The sequence below is a fragment of the Chanos chanos genome, chromosome 5 (genome assembly GCF_902362185.1).
Source record: "Chanos chanos chromosome 5, fChaCha1.1, whole genome shotgun sequence".
NCBI classification, from domain to species: domain Eukaryota; kingdom Metazoa; phylum Chordata; class Actinopteri; order Gonorynchiformes; family Chanidae; genus Chanos; species Chanos chanos.
Genome location: NC_044499.1, coordinates 15,683,071 through 15,702,982, shown reverse-complemented (window position 1 = coordinate 15,702,982; position 19,912 = coordinate 15,683,071). Strand labels below are relative to the sequence as shown.

Genomic DNA, 19,912 nt, shown 5'->3' with positions numbered 1-19,912 from the left:
CAGTGTTATATACTTTCATAAACTACAACAATGCAGCAAGACCCAAAGGACTGTGACATATGGACGCAGCTGAAGTTTAAGCAATGTCTGGAAGCCCTTGAGCTGCAACTTCATTCACAATATACTGCAGCCTTGAGTGCCTTATTACTGTAATAAAACTACATGATTACCACATATTTAAAACAGTGTCAAGGACACGAGCAGTGAGCCCCCCAATTTATGCCCAGTCATAGACATAATGTTCTCTTGCCTTGAAAAAGCTACGTTTGTTTAAGTTTACTTGCTTTTGTTTTCAATGATATTCTTTACGTCAAGATTACAGGACTTAACGGTTGCACACCATGATTATACACACAACTGGAATACTGTTTTAGCCAATCAGCAATCAGGACAAGAATGATCTATTTTATATGAGTGCGCAAATATTGTAAGAAATGCTGGCAAGAGCATATTTTGGCCAAATACCAAAGAGTCAGGCAAAGTTAACAGTGTTTCAAGATTTACCCACATTTGGAGGATGCTAGAGGAGAATTTCAAGCCCCATTCTCCTGAGTGCACACACACACAGTCTCTCTCTCTCTCTCTCTCTCTCCCTCTCTCTCTTTTTCGTACCTGACACATCTAATCCTAATTTGGGCTTTACTGCCATTTCAACAGCAACACTCACAAACACAACTTCGTGAAAAAGTAATCACAATTTGATTTGCTCGTGAATAAATGGACCCTTCTATTTTTGAATATGGAGCACATGAGACCCTGTCCAACCTTCTCTCATCATCATATCCATTACTTCTCCCAGTCACTGAAGGAACCTTCTCATTCAAGAAAGTATGCAACTGTGAAAATATAACTATGTCAGTCTGCGCAAGCAAGTTCTGGAGTACTTATGCGATTAATTACTCCGTATTCTCATTTACAGAATGCCAAAACAACTCACTAAAATGTATTTAAAACGCATAAATTGCTGTAACCAGCAGCCTTGTTCTTGGAGCTGTGATCTGTGTCCATTTTGAAATATCAATACACTTCTCCAAATAAAAAGGACCTTGGACAGAAAATTGATTTCTCTGAATGAAAAATGACCTACTTGTCTCAAAATGAAAAATAACAACCAAGAACCTAATTACATGCTCATACATGACCCCCCAGGTGGGAGCTTACCTTTCATCTATGTTAATATGGGTCAGTACAGTCTCACCCAAGGATACTATTGGAGTTATTGATTAGGAGGGTCATTCACTATCACTGTATCTGGCTGTGAGACATGTAATTTGTGACAAATTGTCCCCTTAGGAGTGGCTTGCACAAAACTAATAACATGGGCGCATACTGATAATAAATTGGCCTCTCTTTGCAAAGCAATACTCTGACATTATACCTGAGCGTAGCCTTGTGCTAATTTAGTAAACAGGGGTAAACACTGAGCAAAATGTGTATCAGTATGATGTAAAGCTTTAAACAACTTGTGATTTTTTTCTGTCTGTAGGAATGTAGTTATTGCTGAATCTCTTTGAAATAGCGTGATTGAATAAGAAAATCAACAATTATGAATGAATATGAAAGCAATATGAAAATGAAAATGAATGGGAGGCGAAAGAAAAACAGCGTGTTCTTATGGACACCCAAGTGTTTTAGGCAGACAATAAAACAAACATATGTTTTGTACTCCTATGTTACAAGAATAATCATACTTTCCTACCTCGTGATGTATCTGTTCTGAAACAGAGAGATACACATAGTTCTATCTTGTGTGCTTGAAGGTCACATAATAGAGGTTTTTGTACTGAAATTTCACCAGAGAAAACACTATCTCCCGTAGTCCTTAATGCACCACATAACACCATGTGGGCTGATATCTAATGGTTTTGTGGCCATACACTAATTTATCATAATCCTGTTTGAACTAGAAATATAAAATCCTTAGAGAATACTTACCTGAACATAATGACAGAACATGCACATTGTCAGCAAAATCAGCAGTCTGAACATAAAGCCTGAGCATAAGAGTGAACTGTTCTTCAAAAGAACTACAGTGTAATAGTCTATTTAACCACACAACATCAGCACATCAATGCATCTGACACTGACCACATCTACATTACATCTGAAACTGTATGCAAAACATCTGTCATGTTGATTCATTAACAATAATGTAAGTTCAAAATGTATTTAAAAAAATATACATGTTCAGGGCTGAAACACTAAAGTTTGTCTCTTTTTTAATAGCTTTTCAGAATTGTGTAAGTGTTGTAGCTGGGTGGGAGTATTTTGTGTGTAACCATTTTTGAGTCAGAGCCTGAATTCATAGGTCATTCTGTCTGTACAATAATGTGCATGTCTGTGTGTGTGTGTGTGTGTGTGTGTGTGTGTGTGTGAGAGAGAGAGTGTGTGGGGGTTAGTACAGATCTTTGAGCTATTTGATAATAGTCAGTGCGTGGGAGACTGAGATCACCTTGAAAACAGTGATAGGCTTATTCTGTTTTCACAGTGAAAAAAACTCCATATTCTATAGAGAGAGGGGACAGAGTTTATGGACTGAGAGAAGCAAGAGAAGCCAATAACATCCCCATTCCCTTGTCTACCAACAACAGACAAGTGTAAATACACCATAGCAACTGTAAATCTGCAATATGTTGGTCTTATGTAGGCACCATGTCAAAATCTAACAGAACTCATATACTTACTTTATCAAAGTCATCACAGCATGAGTGTGTGTTTGTGTGATAGAGAGCCATGGATAATATTTTATAGTATGCAGCTCCTCTGAAAATGGCAAAAGATAAAAAAAAACAAAAAACTATGAAATTTAAAATTCAGATGTAACAGAGAGATCTCTAGTACAATTGTGTAATCACTCTAGAGTTACGCGTTTCCCCATAGGACACATTAGTGGAAATTCACCTTGCATGGATCACCTATAGCTAAAGGCACAGGTGTCACAATGACTGATTACTCACCCTGTACCTTGATGACAACAGTGGATGGGATGAAGAAACCACTGTGTACGTGAACATGCCCTTATGTATAGTATATAACAGAGAATAACAGATAAGTGTAGAAGAATTCAAGAAGACCTGAATTTTGCTCTTCAACAACATTGATGTTCTGGTTGACCTTAGAGGAAAACCAACATAATAGAAATAAAAATAAAACTGCGAGTTTTTGTGCATACACCTCAATTATACATCCGACTTCTTGCCATGTCTCAGAGTCCTTTCGTGTAGTTTTGCTACTAATGGGCTATCTGGATCCAGTCCAGAGCACTGTAACCAAGTGATGCCAAAAGTCTTGCAGGATAACAACATAACTGCAGAACATCCCAGCAGTCTAAAATGCAAAAACACTACACATAATGGGTATAATAACATAAACATAATGCTTCACTTAGCCTGGGTCTAAATCAACACTGAAAATCCTTTCTTTTAAGTGACCGTACCCATTAAAGACGAGGTATTATGATGTTAGAAATGTAAATGTACACAAGCAGCAGGTCAAGAATAACTCTGCCTCACTATCACCATTAGCCTGCCAATGATCCTACTACTGATGTCACGTACACTGGTACCTCCACATGTGCATCATTTTCACCATGAAAAATGAAAATGTGTAACTGTCTTAACATTATAAAATAAAACTGCATCTTTATTAAGTGTCTCGGGCTTCCATAATCACTCACTTTTAAGAAAATGATTATGGATTCAGGTGTCAGACCATAAATAGTGTGGTTTGTCGGAAAACCTGTTGCAATTTCAAGTTCCAACATGGGGATAAATAGAAAACATGCAGTTTAACATCATTATTTAGCTGAAAATGTTGAAAAGTTTTATGCAGTAATTAGCATTTCAGTTGAAGATGTAAGCACGTAATCTACATTTAAATAACACATCAAAAGCAGAGCCAAGCATGACTGAAGCCACTCACTATGGCCTTTCCGGTTTTATCGCGATGGATAATAAAATTGGGTCCATTTCACATATATGAGATCCTTTAAATAGGCTGCCCAAAATTCATACTGCCTTGCTTTACCTGCACCAGAGAAAACAATGGGAATGTGTCCCACTGCTAATGTAACAGGGTTTCCTCTAGATATGGGCCACTGAGCAGTTCGACCCATAAAACTTCCATAAGGAAAAATGAGTGTTATTTTTATAGACTGGCACTGTTTCCACAGACAGCAAAAACCCGCTGACGTCAAAAATTACTGATAAGATAAGACCCAGCCTAGCTGCTGGATTACATTCAACTCACTGCTACAATGAATGACGTATGGGGTCTCCTGTCTCCTAAATAAAATTATAGAGTCAAAACGATAAGATTACTTCACCCTACGTCATCATGTAGGGTGTTGTACATAAAAATACTAAAAGATTAGTCTCGTTATGGAAAAACTATAAACTATAGACTATTTCTATAATACAGTTTTTCCAGAAACCATGTACCTGTATGGTATGAGCTGAAAGTCAACAAAACAGGGCTTATGTTTATCCATAGTGTAGGAAACATCTATTTGTGTTCTACATCGTCTCTCAGGGGAACACTGTAGGACCAGAGAGGGAGGCACTAGACAAATAACTGTTATGAGTAATCGGGAGAGAGAACTCAACAGTCATCTATAGGTGGAGGAACTGGGGGAAAGGTGAGGAGAAAAATGAATCTCAAGGCAAGCTTGAGAAAATCTGTGCCTCTAACCCAGATTAAACTGGGATTCCTGTACCTGTCAATTTATGATATTCTATCAAACACGCCATTAAAAATTCTCTGACTAAAGCGTTAAGGATTTAATGTGGTAGCCATCTTAGACAGCCTGCTGGCGTGACTAAGCCATGTATGAACACAGTCAGCAATGGCACCTCCTGTGTTCTGTCAGTTATTTGTTTGACAACTTTGTGAATACACTGCATGTCCAACAACACAGCAGAGCGCTGGCCATATGGCTCAGAGCTGGCCTTGTGATATGTTACAGTGCTACAGAGGCAGGAGTCCTTGACCACATAAGCAGCTGTGTGAAGCAATTGTATTGTATTATAAGGGGCAGGTGGTCAGGGGCAGAGAGAGAAAGATAAATCAAGACAGCAGGGGAGTTATCTCTTCACCCCATCAACATACATGCAATACAAACAGTCACTCACACGCATACATACACACACACATACACACACAGACAGAGAGAGAGTTAAACATTCTGCACAAAATGAATTTGATGACAGACTAAATCAGCACCTGGCCACCCCCGTAATGCATAATTGATAGATTTTTGCCTTGCACACCTCCATAACAAAAAAAAGCCTACTTTATGCTCCTTCAATCAAAAATAAAAACAAAAATGACCCACTTACAGAAAACAAGGTTAAAGAAAACAAAATGACAGAAGATGTCAGCAGTTAAATAAACACAGCTGCAGTGACAATGGAATGACCCCAAGCCTGTACGTATTTGCATGCGTATGCGCATGTGCCTGTGTATGTGTGTGTGTGTGTGTGTGTGTGTGTGTTTGCCATGGTACTGTGCCCTTGTGATTAATGAAGTAATGGTTCTTCAACTGGGACGGAACTCTAGAGACAGGGGTATCCTTAAGCTTGGGACAGAGGAGTGAAGGAGAAGGAAAGGGCCCTCTCTCTTTCCCCAGAATCATCAGAGACTCAGTAATACTCAATCAGTTGCTCTGTCAGTTGCTACAATAGCATCTCTCACTGGTTGGTGAGGTGAGGTAGATTAGTAGTGGATGGATCTGGGGAGCACAGAGCACAGGTGAGCAATGGAAAGAAGTGACGCAACTAACGTTACTTGACAGACTTAGCCGCTCCATTTATATACCAAACAATATCCATTGTAATGATAAACAGCTACATCCAAAAAATGTTAGGTAAACATGTTACCACAGTACCTTGCTGCAGGTATTATTTCTCCGTGCTAATGAGCATTGGTTGAGTTTCATGAATAACATTATGCATGTTTATGTATTATAAATGAAATATTGTGGCATGCGGCCAGAATACACACGGGAAAAAGCACCATGCGCAAGTCTGTTAATGGCAAATAACCACATTTCACAGGGCTACCAGCTGCATCTCACCCATGTCATACAGTCATTGTCTAGTATTAGCTCCCAGTAAAACTGCCCTTACACAGTGAAGCTGTAAAACCACTGGAGAATGCATGTGCATACTAAACCTGACACCGACCCTCACCCTTAAACTGACCTTCACAATTACAATAAACCCCAGTTACACCCTGACCCCTGAACCTTAACCTTAACACTAACCCTAAGATGTTTATTTATACAATCCGCAACCTTCTAAGCATCAGATACACTCAGTTTCTCCTCTAGAACCTCTCCTGTGCAAAATAGTAAAAAACAATGTAGCTTACTGATCCCAAATTAACTTCAGTGATGATCAAAACAGTGTTTTCTAACCTACTTGAATTTATGAGTCAGTTTTTATTACATACTGATAGATGTAGCATATATATACAACTTAAATATGGTTCATCCAAAAATAACAGAGCTGCATTTTAGATGATAAAGTTGTGACATGAATGCAGAATGATTCTGATGATTCTGACAGTTACCAGTTAACCTATCAAAAACACAGCTGCAGTTCTCAACGTGGCAAGATATCTGAGTTATCCTGAAAAAGAAGTTAAGAGCTTTGGGTTCACTGTTCAGGGTGCATGGCATGATTGATTCCCACAGCTTTCTACTAAACCAATCAGACTGGCTATTTACTAATTCATATTTGGATAGCAGGTGACAGACTCTCATCACAAAACCAGTGTGATAATGTAACATTCCTAGATATTCCTAAGCTGCAGTCATAAAGTCTATGGAGTCTATGGAGAAACTGAAAACCCACCTCTTCAGAACCCACCTATCCCCTAAGCCTAACCCCCTTCCTTAAAAAACAAAACAAACAAACAAAAAAAAACCTTGTCTTGTATCTATGTTTGTCTAGAATTCCAGGGCGCAATACGAAGGAGTAAGTTGACGCTCAGTCTTTTTAGCGATGTCTGCCTATGAGGTATTAGGAATCCGACTGATGCACTGATTGTAAGTCGCTTTGGCTAAAAGCGTCTGCTAAATACTAAATTGTAAATTGTAAATTGAATCATGGCGGTATGAATCTTTTTGGCATAATGTGCTCTGATTAGTTAGCACAAGCTGATCACCTCCAACAACATTCCTTGAATGACCTCATTTGCTCAGAATGAATGCATTTCTAGAAACTCTCTCTACACTGTGATGCACAGGATGGACACGCTACCGGAGCATGTCTCTGTACACAGCAGAACAGCCCTGATCTCTTAGTTACTAGCCCACCTGAAACAGAGGAGAATCACCAAGGATTTTGAACTGATCAGGCATAGGAGCAACGTATAGAAAACATGGAATCGTTCTCAAGTGCCCATTCATAATGTCAGTCACTCAATACAACTGCTGACGACAGAGGACTACCGTGTGTAGATAATCACGTGAAAAGAAATGCGTACTTTGTTTTCAGAGGTACAGTTAAGTTACAGTAGCAGCGAGCCACATAGAGATAACACTCTGAAGATCTTAGGTTCTTTCTGAAGCACTGATGGCTACAAGTTCTTTCAGAATTGTCTCTGTGTCAGCCCCACAGGATAATGAAATTTAGTTAGTTTTACTGCCCTCCATTGGATAAATGAGACATAACATGCTGAAGTAGCACAGGACAGAGAGAGTTTATTTGTTATCTGTAAATCCATACACCCACTATTATTTGCAATGACCTATTACCTTTTCAGTCAGAGAAATGACCTAAATTTAAAAAGCAACTTCAGCAACAATAAGACGGGCTTTTTCTACTTACCTGTGTGACTTTCTCAGTCACGTTGTGGGTACGGTCTATGAGTTTACAAGGTGCAATGATGTCAATCTCACTAGGTGGCACAGCGATGAGGGGGTCTGGTTTCACGTCGGTAAAGCTGGACGTAATCTGGGGGATGCGACTGAACGAGCGGAAACGGATGAGGTCAGAATCCGAGGTGGAGTTCGGCATGCTTGCTTTATTCATCATAGCACCTGGAGGAGAACGTTTTACATTTAATTAACATCATCAGTTGTCATCACTGAATCATTAACAATACTGAAAAAAACCCCACATTGTTCGGTTGTTCTGGGGTTACATGTGTTTGTTAAATTCAAACAGGAAAATCTTTTCCAGTCTGTTCTTCTCCTGTCTCTTCTGTTGTTGTTTCTACTTGCTTCTCTTCCCCCCATTGTGTTGTCTTGAACATAGCCCTACCACTGTCACATAACATCACATAAAGTTATCCTTACTATCATCCCCTCTAATCTTCTGGGGGGGTCCCCCCCCCCCCCCCCGCCTCTCTAGCCTACATTGCCCAGTGTGTAGGCTGACCTGTGCTGCTGGGCCTGACAGGGAGCTTCCAGGTAAAGTTGCTGGTGGACGGCGAGCGCCTCAGGCTGCACAGACTCTCACATGAACGGCTGTGGCTCAGGCTGCAGCTGGAGGGCGAGGCGTCCAGCCTGAGGCAGTCCAGCCTGGGCGAGGACTGAGAGAAGCCCTGAGAGAGAGGTTGGGGCAGGGGCAGGGGTGGCAGGGAAGCGGGCGGGGACGGCTGGGGCTCTTGCTCAGGTTCAGGTTCATCCCAGAGGAGCATGTGGGGAGACCCCAGCGCTGAGCGCTCTGGCAGGGACAGAAGCTTGTCCAGGGCCACTGACTCATGACCCATAGGGGGCATGTACCCCATCTCCGAATCCTCCTGTATAGACTGTTTACTGCCACTCAGAGACCGCAGCAGGGGCAGTGGCAGTTTAAACCTCCGCCGACGAGCTGACAGAGAGAGGCGTAGGGCCAGAGTAGAGAGTGAGACAGAGGAAAAAATGTGTTAAATACTGTTTTATAAGTTGTAATGCATATCTTCAGTGACTCCAAGAAGGACTGATTGACTGATTTTACACAAAACAGAACTACACAAAATGAAAACTGATAAAGTGGTGCACAGTGTGCTTGAATAAAGTGCTGTGTACTGTACGAGACCAATGACGCCATAGTGGTGTACATACCTATTGAGAGCCAAGGGATGGAGAGTTTGTGGTTGAGCTCTCTGCTTGGTGAGCTCTGCACTGGTCTGTCCTGCTGATCTGCCAACTCAAAGTTTAGGATGAACATGATGACTAATCCATCTTCATTTTTCACTGGAACCACATCCACAAAGCAGGGGAAACACACTCCTGGGTGTGAAGAAGAAAATATACATACACTAATTAGTAGCAATATACAGCAAAGGATAATGAGGTAAAGGCAAATCTTCAACATCAGAAACAATGGTTATAGCCTCACATGAAACATTTCAGACTCTCCACTAGAGGGAGACAAACATTTATTGATCCATCTTCCATCTTTCTCTATCGTTCTTTGAATGAAAGCTGCTACTCTTGCAATAATTAATGACTGTGTGACACAGCATGGCTTGTCAAGCTGACCCAACACCCCGCTGTAATGGACAATGACAATTCATTCCTATGTGGACAGATACAGTGGGGCATGTCCTGGCATTCAAATCATTAATTAATAATACACTGTGCTCTCAAGTTTCATTTTATTACCCCCCAGAGATATGTCTTAAGCTTAGTGATAAGTGTGTTGGCAAGTCTCCTGTTTGATGATCAATTCCCTGCAGACACTGATAACTGGCTTCCAGTGCCAAAGAGTTACAGCGCTATGTACAGCCAATACTTTCAGCCGGGGCCTTTGCCAAAGGGAGAGTAAGAGGTTGAAGACGGCATCATCGTCAAGGACAGAGAGGACAAGCGTGGGACCGGGTACACGGAGCGTTCTCTCCAGGATTAGAGAACACATTACTGTTTTTTTCCTTTTTAAATCACCTCATTCATACCACTGACATCTGCCACTATACAACACAGCCCTGTACAGTGGAACCATCTGCTGCAGAATATCCTCTAACCACATCGGCTCCTGCATCATAATCCACCTGGAGAAGGTGAAAGGAGGTTCACACAGGTAAGAGTATAGTCTGTGCTAGTCTTTTTTTTTTTTTAAATAATATATGAATTCCTATGAAGAAAAACTGACCTGGGTTTCTAATTTGTCACAATGGTTATTGTACACATTATATATGTCTGCTTTAACATGAAAACAAGCGTGAAGAATACTGCAGAGCAAGTGAGAAGTGTGAGAGACCCAAAAAAAGCATCCCATATGTGTGATCACTGAACGTGAAGAAATGGACCCCATTAGCATCGGCCATAACCATTCATGTTAGGAGGATTTTTTTTTTGTTTGTTTCTTCAGTACCAAGGACAGAGACCATTATCAGAGACAGTTCAGTTAATATCCCAGGAGGAAAGGATCAATGTTTTTGTAAGAACATAAGAGCCATATAAACTGAAATTAATAGTGGGATTTAAAACCTCAGACGCCTGCTCCTCCCACGCTTTCCCCTCCCCTCTCCTCATTTGTATTTTTCCTCTCTCTCTCTCTCCCTCTCTTCTCTCCTCTTGTCCTCTAGCTTTGACAATGAACCTCTGAGCAAAATACTGCCATATTAATAATACCACAATTTCGAACTTTGAATTGAACATTAAAATTATAATGAATTGATCTAAATGAAACCAGTCTCCTGCAACATATATTTTAAGAAGTCATATTTTTCTGCGCCAACCATATGAATATAAATGTTGCTAACACTTCATTTGGACATTTCCATGCTGTCTCTATACATAATTCATGTCTTCAGCTGTGTGTTTCTTTGATGGTACATATTTAAGCCTATGTGTCATGTGCCTGTGGAAGTTACTAAGGGAGGTCTCAGATGGCCTCTGTGGTTAGCCCACACAAACACCCTGAGTCTCTGACCTCCAGTTGAAGCACAAAGAGCAGTAGCTGATGAGAGCCCAAGGGAACTACTGAGATATCACCATAACCTGCCAAACCCCCCTCCCCCCTCCTCCCTCTCCCCCTCTCTCCCTATCTCTATCCCCTCCTTTATCCATTCTGTTACAGGGCATTTCCATTGCATGACGAGATGTAATGCTTTCACATTGCCTTAGAGCTCTCTTTCCCTCTCTTTGCATGCACAGACCTGTCATGATTCACTGGAGCTGTCAGTCAAAAACAAAAGTCTTTGCTCGCTTTAGAGTAATTATTTGATACAGATTGGACAAACGGGGGTTCCTTCTCTCCCTCCTCTTATAACCCCCCTTTTCCACACCATCCCGTTCTCCAACGCTCCAGTCCGTCCCTTCCTCCCCTAATCATATTACCAAACCTCTTTGGCCACTTTTTTACTCACTGTTGTTGTCATTCCTGGTCTTTCATTCTTTCTCCTGACCACCTCCTAACTAAATGATTAAATGGTGGATCAACACATGTAAAACATCATTCCAGGAACTGTTTCCTCATCATTCAAGCGCTCGATAAGACATTCTACTAGATCAACCTCTACTCAAGCGTCGCTGTCAGATAGTTTCCTTGGCATGGACCTCAATTTCTGGATTTCTGTTTATCTAACTCTTTCTGTCTCTCAGTGCTCTGACCTTCCCCTCTTCATCTGAATTGCCAAGGGCACTTTAAGCTGGACCAGTTGCCTTCAAGATAAGAGTATAGGAACCACTAGGCTCAGGAGCACAGGAGCCCTCACAGATCTGACTCAGGTCTCCTACAGCAGCACTGCATACAGTAAAGCAGAAAAACAGGGTTACGTCATCATTAACATTGTACAGCTAAATTGCACTTCCACATAAATGGTCCATTTTAAATTAAGTGGGGCCCCTGCTATACTTACTACTTGCTCTATTTAATATACAGTTGATTGCTTTAATCACTTTGAACAGAGAAGACTCCTTGAGTTGTCATTAACAAATTAAATCTGAACTATTCTTTTTTTTTTTTTCTTTTTTTTTTTTTTTTACTAGAGCCCTTGATTGTTTATAATTTGTCTGGAGTTTGCTTCCAAATCCACCAATCATTTTTCTTTAAATGACATGACCCAATCTCTCTTTGGTGGTCTTTGACTTTGTCTCTGTCATTTTCCTTCCTCCCACATTGACTTCCCCTTTGAAGTTCCTCCTGACATTCAAATATCTTCATAAACCAAACGGTATGCAAATTAACACTTCCGCCGAAGGGTTGAGCTGAACTACAGGCATTTCGTGACTGCCCTCTCACTATGACAAACCCACTGAGGATTCAGTATATTGGCAGCTTTAGAACAATGACATGTTAATATTCAGGAAGACTGCAAACCAACCCGATTATGAGCAAAAATGACATCAGTCACTAAGCTGTAAGACAAATGTTTTGGCAAGATCACTCACTCAAATTAAACTGTAGTGAAACCACTTTGAAATATGTCATGTAAACATTAAGAGATTATGAACAGTGCAAGAGCAACAGAGTTTTACAAAAACCCTTTTACCTGGGTTAGGGTTAAAGTGATAAGCACATGCTACTACATCAATTGGTAGACTTAGAACAGTCATTTAGGACTTCAAATAGTATTATTGTGTTTTAACTGATTTCTTTCATATTGCTTTTAGTGAACATATTGAGGTTATAGGTCAAACGTTTTATTGCATTTCCTATCAGCGATGCTTGTTTATCATTTTAGAGCACCCCGCACATAGAGACATCACATAAGCATTCCATTTATACACTCAGATGTATCACAATAAGGTGGAAGCATGATCAAGCCATAAGGTCACACTGGGATACCATGGACTTTATTTACATAAATACCTCTAACAACCACAGTCTATGTTACCTTCATGAATAAAATGAATAAATTAAACTTCACAAAAGGGAGAAAGATGGCACAAAATGTAAACCAGATTTCAAGTCCTGAACAGCATTGTGGTATGCATTCTTTAGGACTTGAGTCATTCTGGGTATGATAGATCTTTGTTGTTTACCCAGTGGTAGAGAAAAGCTGGCTGAATGAGAGTGATTGTTTATGATTTTCAGATTTATGCACAGGATATGTCTGGAATACACTGAGGTAATGGGTGAGGATGAAAACTAATCATTTTAGAAGCTGAATGTAGCAACCTCTTTGAGAATGTCTATTATATCACACAGTGATTGACAACACTCTCAATGTGATAATACTCTAAAATACCCCTATACTCCTATATAGTGTGTCATTCTTTAAGTATGGATGCTTTGTTTAAATTGATACTTCCTACTTCACGGTCCTTTATATCATAGTTTCATGATATCAAGGCTGCATGAAAACTGACTACAAGATCTTTCGTTTTGCACAAATTAAGCTTTAAATTATTTTGCTTAAACCAGACAAGTAGTGCCGTAGCCTTATTTTGTGATTACCTGCCATTAGATCTGCAGGGGTAGAAAATGTTTTAGCATTTTCAGAGACTCAGCATGGTGCATGATATCATTTGTATTCAGTGAAAATAGAACGAGACAAACGAAAACACAGAATTAGAAAAAACACAGTTAGTTTGGAGAATACCTGACTACCTCTGCTCTGTTAGAAAATCAAAACTCCAATGATACATTGACAGATTAGAGTCTTACTCTGACAGTTTGCTGAAAAGAATAAGAAGGGAGTATGTATTTTGTCAATATGTGATACTAAACTCAGTACTGGAGACACCTTAAGGTGTTTTTAGAAACCCTTTAACCTTGCTGTTAATAGGGAAGGAGAAGCAAATAGTCTTTTAATTCATATTCTAACCTCCATCTGGGACACCACATATGCAAAAAAAAAAAAAACCTCCAGAAGGTTTAGTGCTGACTCTAAAAGTTAATGAAGGGTGAAAACAGGCAAGCACAGATATAACAGAAACTAATAAAAATACTGTTTCAGATGGCCCAAGAACTAGATAGACAACAGTGCTGCAACACAGTCTCTGGATCTATATTAAACTTTGCTTAGAAAAGTCTTTGAGTGGCCAGGGATGAAGAACGGACATTTAAATAATTAACTCCCTAAGATGGCTTCACTCATTACTATATCTAATTATAGCTGTGGAAGCCATTACCAGCACATGAAGACAGATGATGGGGGTCATCCTCTCTCTGCAGTACAGCACCTTTCAGTGGGTCTCTCCTTTCTAGTCTAACAGACATCCATGTTACGCACAAGATAAATGTATTTGATTAGTTTGCAGGGAACCCAGTCTACTCAACTCATAAAAATAGACTTTTTGTCATATTCTGTTAAGATGGGCAATTATTCAATTACTTCATGCTTGAAACATGGATATATGTTTTTTTTTCTTAAATGCCAGTAGATGATTTATCACTGACAATTGTGTACTTTTCCCTTTTAATCTCAGTAGACACTTATTGGTCATATACTTTATATTTGGGCAATTGGGGTAAAACCCAGGAATAAAGGAGCAATTAACAAACAGGCACCGTTTTTTTTTTTTTTGGTTTTTTTTTTTTACAAACTGTATTTTCTGAATTGCATGACCGAATAAAGCTTTTAATGAAGCACCACAGAGAGAGAATTATCTTCAGATGTTAATCTGAAAGTAAGCCCCCCGTCTCCAGGGTCATCATTAGGGGCATGGAAACTGGCCTCTCTTTCTCTCTCTCTCTTTTTTTGTATTTCTCCACAGATTGTCTGTAATTCTCTTGTGAGTGTCTAGCAAAATCAGTAGCATGGCTATTCTCTGGTTGAGCTCAATTCACTGCGTTCAGTTAGAGTGGAACCACATCTAACTCACAATGAGTTGTTTCTTTACTCTAATAGCTCAGTCACTGCAACAGAATATTCATGTCCAAATAAGTCATGACATGTCGAACATTTCACTATTTTTCTCACCTCAATTCTCAAAACACCCTGCACAGGCATTCTTAACACTTCCACCAAGTCATGTCCAAATGCACTCCAAATAATGTCTTTTTAGACTGTAGGTCATTTTCACAGGCCATGGAACTTTCCATTCTAGTCTGACAACTTAATTATACTCCATTAGGTAGCATTAAAAAATGATCTCTGTTCTACAGTCACATACAACTTCCAAATGGATCCCCACTTCTCTGCTGCGTATACTCACTACAGTTGTCAAACAAGTGCAGAAATCACAATACTATCATTAAATCAATAAAGCGACAATGAAATGATTATTATCATTTCACTGTATGAATAGATTTGAGAAGAAAAGTGTTTATCATCTGATGTAGTTTCACAAAAATGGAAATGATGGGTGTTTGTCATAGAAGTGTTGTATAAACATTTTGTCATCACTAATAGTAATGTTTAAATGCCAAATGCTCACATAAGTCTTCCCATCCAAATTGACATTAAAATCAAATTCTTACATTACAGTTATTTTTCGATTAAACTCGGCTCTTTAGCATGAAATTTCTAGGTGTAGTCAAGTCTATGTGATCACAGTAAACTGATGCACACCCTACAGCAAGTTCAGTGCTCATATATAATGTAACAGTAATAAAAAATACAATAAACCGCAAAAGATGATCCACAGTGAAAAGAGAGGGAAACGACATAAAATATTCATACAATATTCTGAGTTATATCTGATTTAACACTAATTTTATAGAGAAACGAATATTTCTTTCACAGAAGTTATTGCCCATTGAAATATTGTGGGCGTTATTCACTCATTTTTAATTCAGGTTTTATTGTTTCACGACAAGTTTAATTTGAAGTGCCCTTACGCAGGGCATGCCCTGAACTGGATCAGAAGAGTGACTTTCTCCATTGTTTACTCCCCGTTAATCTTAAATTTGGGACTCCTGCCATGCTATTCTTTACTTCAGATTATCCCAATGGGATACCCTTACCGCTTTGAAGGAGACCACAATATTTGACTGCTTGTCTAATTAGGGATTTTGTTTAAGAGGATTATGTTTTATGGGTGGCAATGCACCACACAGATGGAAAGGAGAAAGTAGCTAATTCATAACAATCAGCTACACTTTATCCTTCTCCTGTAATTACCCAGGATTTCAACGTCATGATGAGGACCTCTAATAAAGAATCTACATAACATTTACTTAACCTTCTTTCTAAGAGCCATTCACTCATGCAAAAAAATAAACATTTTATAGTTTTAAATATCCACTGAGCATAGGCAACAGAAGAAAAACATAAGCTGTCTTCACATGCTCAGCTGTTTCACATGAACCATGATCAGGACCGGGATCTTGAAGCATGAGACACAGGAGATTACATATTTAAGGCTAGTTATGGATGCCCATAAGACATTACGTTTTATAGATAGAAAATGTACAGTTTACTTTACAGATACCATATATTATGTAACAATGTCCATTTGTGGATATCTATAACTCTTTTTAGCCGCCACAAAGCACAGAGGCACAACATGCCCTACTGTGACCAACATACAGTTCAATGGTATTTAGGCATTCCAGGACTGCACACTGCAATGAGATGGCTTTGAGTCTCACATTTCAGAGTGGCTATATCTGGCCCAATCTCACCTGAGAGCTTTAAGTGTTGCTCTTAGAGTTACATAGGGTTACCCTGCAAGGCATCCCTGATATCCAGATCAGTAGAAACACATGCTGTCTCTCATGCCTGTATCTCCCCTGCTCTTAGTTGCATTGTCATCTTGTAAGGGAGAAGTCCTTCACTTGTTTAGGGGGTCATAAATCACCACAACTTTATGTAAATCATGACAAATCATGTCATTTTTCTTTTGTGTTATTATTGTACAATGGCCCTCAGCTATGACCTTGCAATGACGATAAAAATATATTTTCCTACCCTACTGAGAATGCAGAAGTCAAGTGAAAGACACAAGGTTAAAACTAATTTATGTTTGCCTTGTTGGTTGGTAATCATGGTTAATTGTATCACACAATGCTTACCTAATCAAACAGCATTGTTAGATTGAATTGTGAAATTGTATATAAATCAACTAAGATCGCAGAGCCATCTGCACATTGATATTTTGCATTGTTTTCTCACAGTTATTGCTCATGCTTCGAGACAACGGAATGTGTCTGTGTACTACCTCCCCTACCTCTGCTTAGCAGCCTTTCTCACATACAATTTTACGGACTTAATGTTACAGCTTCTTATGCAACCATGGGCAAATCCATGGGTTAGCTACGGGATTTGAGCTGCATAGTGAGTAATCGTCCTTCAAGCAATCACGACGCGGTCTCTTCTACCTCTATTGTTCCAATTCTCTTACTCCCACCTGTCCTGAAAATCAATACATCATCCAGGCCAGCAGTCTCTTTAAATAGGGAAAGACTACACTGGCCATAATTAGGATTGTGCCTGGTTTGTAATCCCTGTGTATCTACAGAGGCTCCACATATGAAACACAGGCTCCAGAGACGGGGGTATCCTCAAAGAAACAGCAACCTAAGCAATCACCATCGGCTCGGTATCTGGACAGAGTACATCATACTATGGCTCATAAAACAGCACCGCAGGGTAAAACAGATGCCTTCTCTGGATTAAATAAGCATTGTACTGTAGAGAATGAAATTTCATTTAACAACAAATAACCCTCTGTCTGCATGTGCTGATGTCAAGAAAAAAAAGTTATGAATAAATAAATTAAAATATTAGTAAATCAAGATGAAATAATACTTGATTTCTGATTACTTTAAGTAAATTCTTTATCTAATATAAGAAATACATGATACTGATCCATTGAAAGAAGGCGATTCCACAGGAATGTTAATGTGCCTACCTAATGCGATGACCCATCGATTAGGAGTTCCGCTGATTGTCACAGAACACCATATTTATGCTATGCATGGGCCAAAGGATCTTGATCAATGAACGTTGAGTCCTTTAGCAATTATCTGAGTAAGTCTGTGGGCCACTGATTCCCGGACAAAGCCAGGAGTATATATATGTGCATTTGAAGTGACCGGCATGCCTGGCCTCAATCAAACTGAAAACATTTTGCAGTTGTTGGAGAATAAGATTAAGGCTAAGTTAAGAAAACCACACCAAGTTCAATTCTTACAGAGGGGCAGAGTATTTGTGTCTAAGATCATTTGGTGGGATAACACAATCTACACATTTGTTACATGAGAAAAACAGCCGAGTGAGTAAAAAAGACAGTCTCTGAAGACAGGTCTGAGTCTTTTACTTGAACATCACTGGATGTCAGATTGTCACAGGCTTACACATATTCAGCAGTCCCACAGACTATCCATTGCTGCATAAGCGCCTAGAGAGCTTACCATCTTTTCTGTAAAGAGAGATCTCCACTTTCCTCTCCTCAGAGCCCAGCAGAGCTTTGGCCATTTGGGCCACAGCCGGTCGCCCGGTGTGCGGCCCATACAGGAAGCTACAGGTGCATGGCTTCTGCATAACCTCTGCCCTTGTGTAGCCACACATGCCACAGAAGCCATCATTGCAGAAGATGATAGCACAGTTCTCCACCCGAGCATTGGCAATGATGAATTTACGGTCTGTTGAGGAAAAGATATGGGGATAAGTGAATAGGGGTTAGAGGGTGGTTTTTGTCGAATCCCTCGACAAATGCACCCAGCTGTGACGTTATGAGCAATGTTGTTCTGCAGGTCTTTTTTTGTTTTGTTTTGTCGGTGGTTTGTGCAACAGTGTAAATAAAATTTCACAACTAAGAGTTAAGAAGAAATAAATGTCTTCTGCAAATCTAATCTCAAACTGGGAGCACAGTGTTCTTAAACCTCAAGATTTCCATTTTGTGTTTGAATTAGCAAGTGTGAGTCCAGGGATCTTAAATCTGGAAAAATTCTGTTAAATAAAATTTATGCTTAAGTTTTGCACGTATGTAAGTATGTTTTCTGCATTGGCTACATGTTTATAGATTTTGATTTTTTTTTTCCTTGAAATTCTGCAACACCAAATTTCATGCCATGCTGAGCTATTGTAATTGCTATAAAATGCCCTTATTTGTGATGTCCATCACATGCACAAACTGATATCGTTTATAGTCATATACAATAGTTCGGTTGTCACACAACAAAGATAGTGACAACATTAAATCTGAGTGGAGGTGGAAGCAAAAATGCAATGCTTTGTGTGACTGAAAATTAGACATATTTCATGGAACTGTTTTACCCTTTTGATTCACTGAATCTGAGGCAAGAAATCTGCCAGCAGTAATCAATCTGATTTTAAGCTACATTTAATTCCTTTTTATGTGAAAAGGTCAGCGCTTTTAATAAAAGAACTTTTAATTAAAGTTATGCATGTTCGATTTCTACGTAGTATGGGAATAAAATAATGTAGACATTGCATTCAGACTATAAAGAATTACATGACATGTATCTAACATTATTCATTAACCATCTCAAATGCACTTTTAAAACTTTTCATTCAGGAACTTAACGAAAATGCTCTAATAAAAAGGCACTGGGTTCTAAACAATTCCAGTTAAAATCGAGCTTTGAATCTGAGGCAAAGCGCGTACTGCAGATCTGCATATAATCTTTCAATCATTAACTGAAACCAATATATTTCGTGCACATTCCATATATTTAAATCTAACCAAAATCAACCAAATCATAGTCACTTGGATAGACGAAAATTTAACTGTGAAATACTTCATTGCAAGTTAAATACAAAATAAGGTATCTACTACTCACTTTGTCCCTCAAATTTTCGTATGATAGTGTCCAGAAAAGTATTCTGAGGCGCAACGTGTCCCCGTCGAACTGGCATTCTGTACTCGTCTTTCTGAGAGTTTTGACAGGTTCAAGAGTCACTCACTTCACTTTGTGTAGGTCTGTCTTGGAGTATTCAAATGTTCACTTCCACTGTGGTGCTTAAACTCCGAAAGTCTGAATGATTTAAACGCAAATGTCGTCGACCTCTGCTCACATGGCTGGATCACAGCTTATTGATGTCGGCTATATTATCACTGTCCTCTCTATAATCGTCGCCTTAAAATAACTCACATACACTGTTCAGCTGATTTGGACGTTGG

General features: G+C 39.4%; 1 protein-coding gene across 1 annotated transcript in view; it reads right to left on the bottom strand.

Moving 5' to 3' along the window:
- Positions 1-19,647, bottom strand: part of kcnh2a (potassium voltage-gated channel, subfamily H (eag-related), member 2a) — a 31,113-nt gene extending 11,466 nt beyond the window's left edge. The window contains exons 1-5 of the mRNA XM_030774694.1: positions 19,572-19,647; positions 18,180-18,410; positions 9,053-9,220; positions 8,385-8,819; positions 7,833-8,044 (exon numbers count right to left, since the gene is read on the bottom strand). Of these exons, the coding sequence (XP_030630554.1) occupies positions 7,833-8,044; positions 8,385-8,819; positions 9,053-9,220; positions 18,180-18,410; positions 19,572-19,647 (1,122 nt within the window). The remainder of the gene's footprint in view (positions 1-7,832; positions 8,045-8,384; positions 8,820-9,052; positions 9,221-18,179; positions 18,411-19,571) is intronic.
- Between the last annotated feature and the right edge of the window lie 265 nt (positions 19,648-19,912).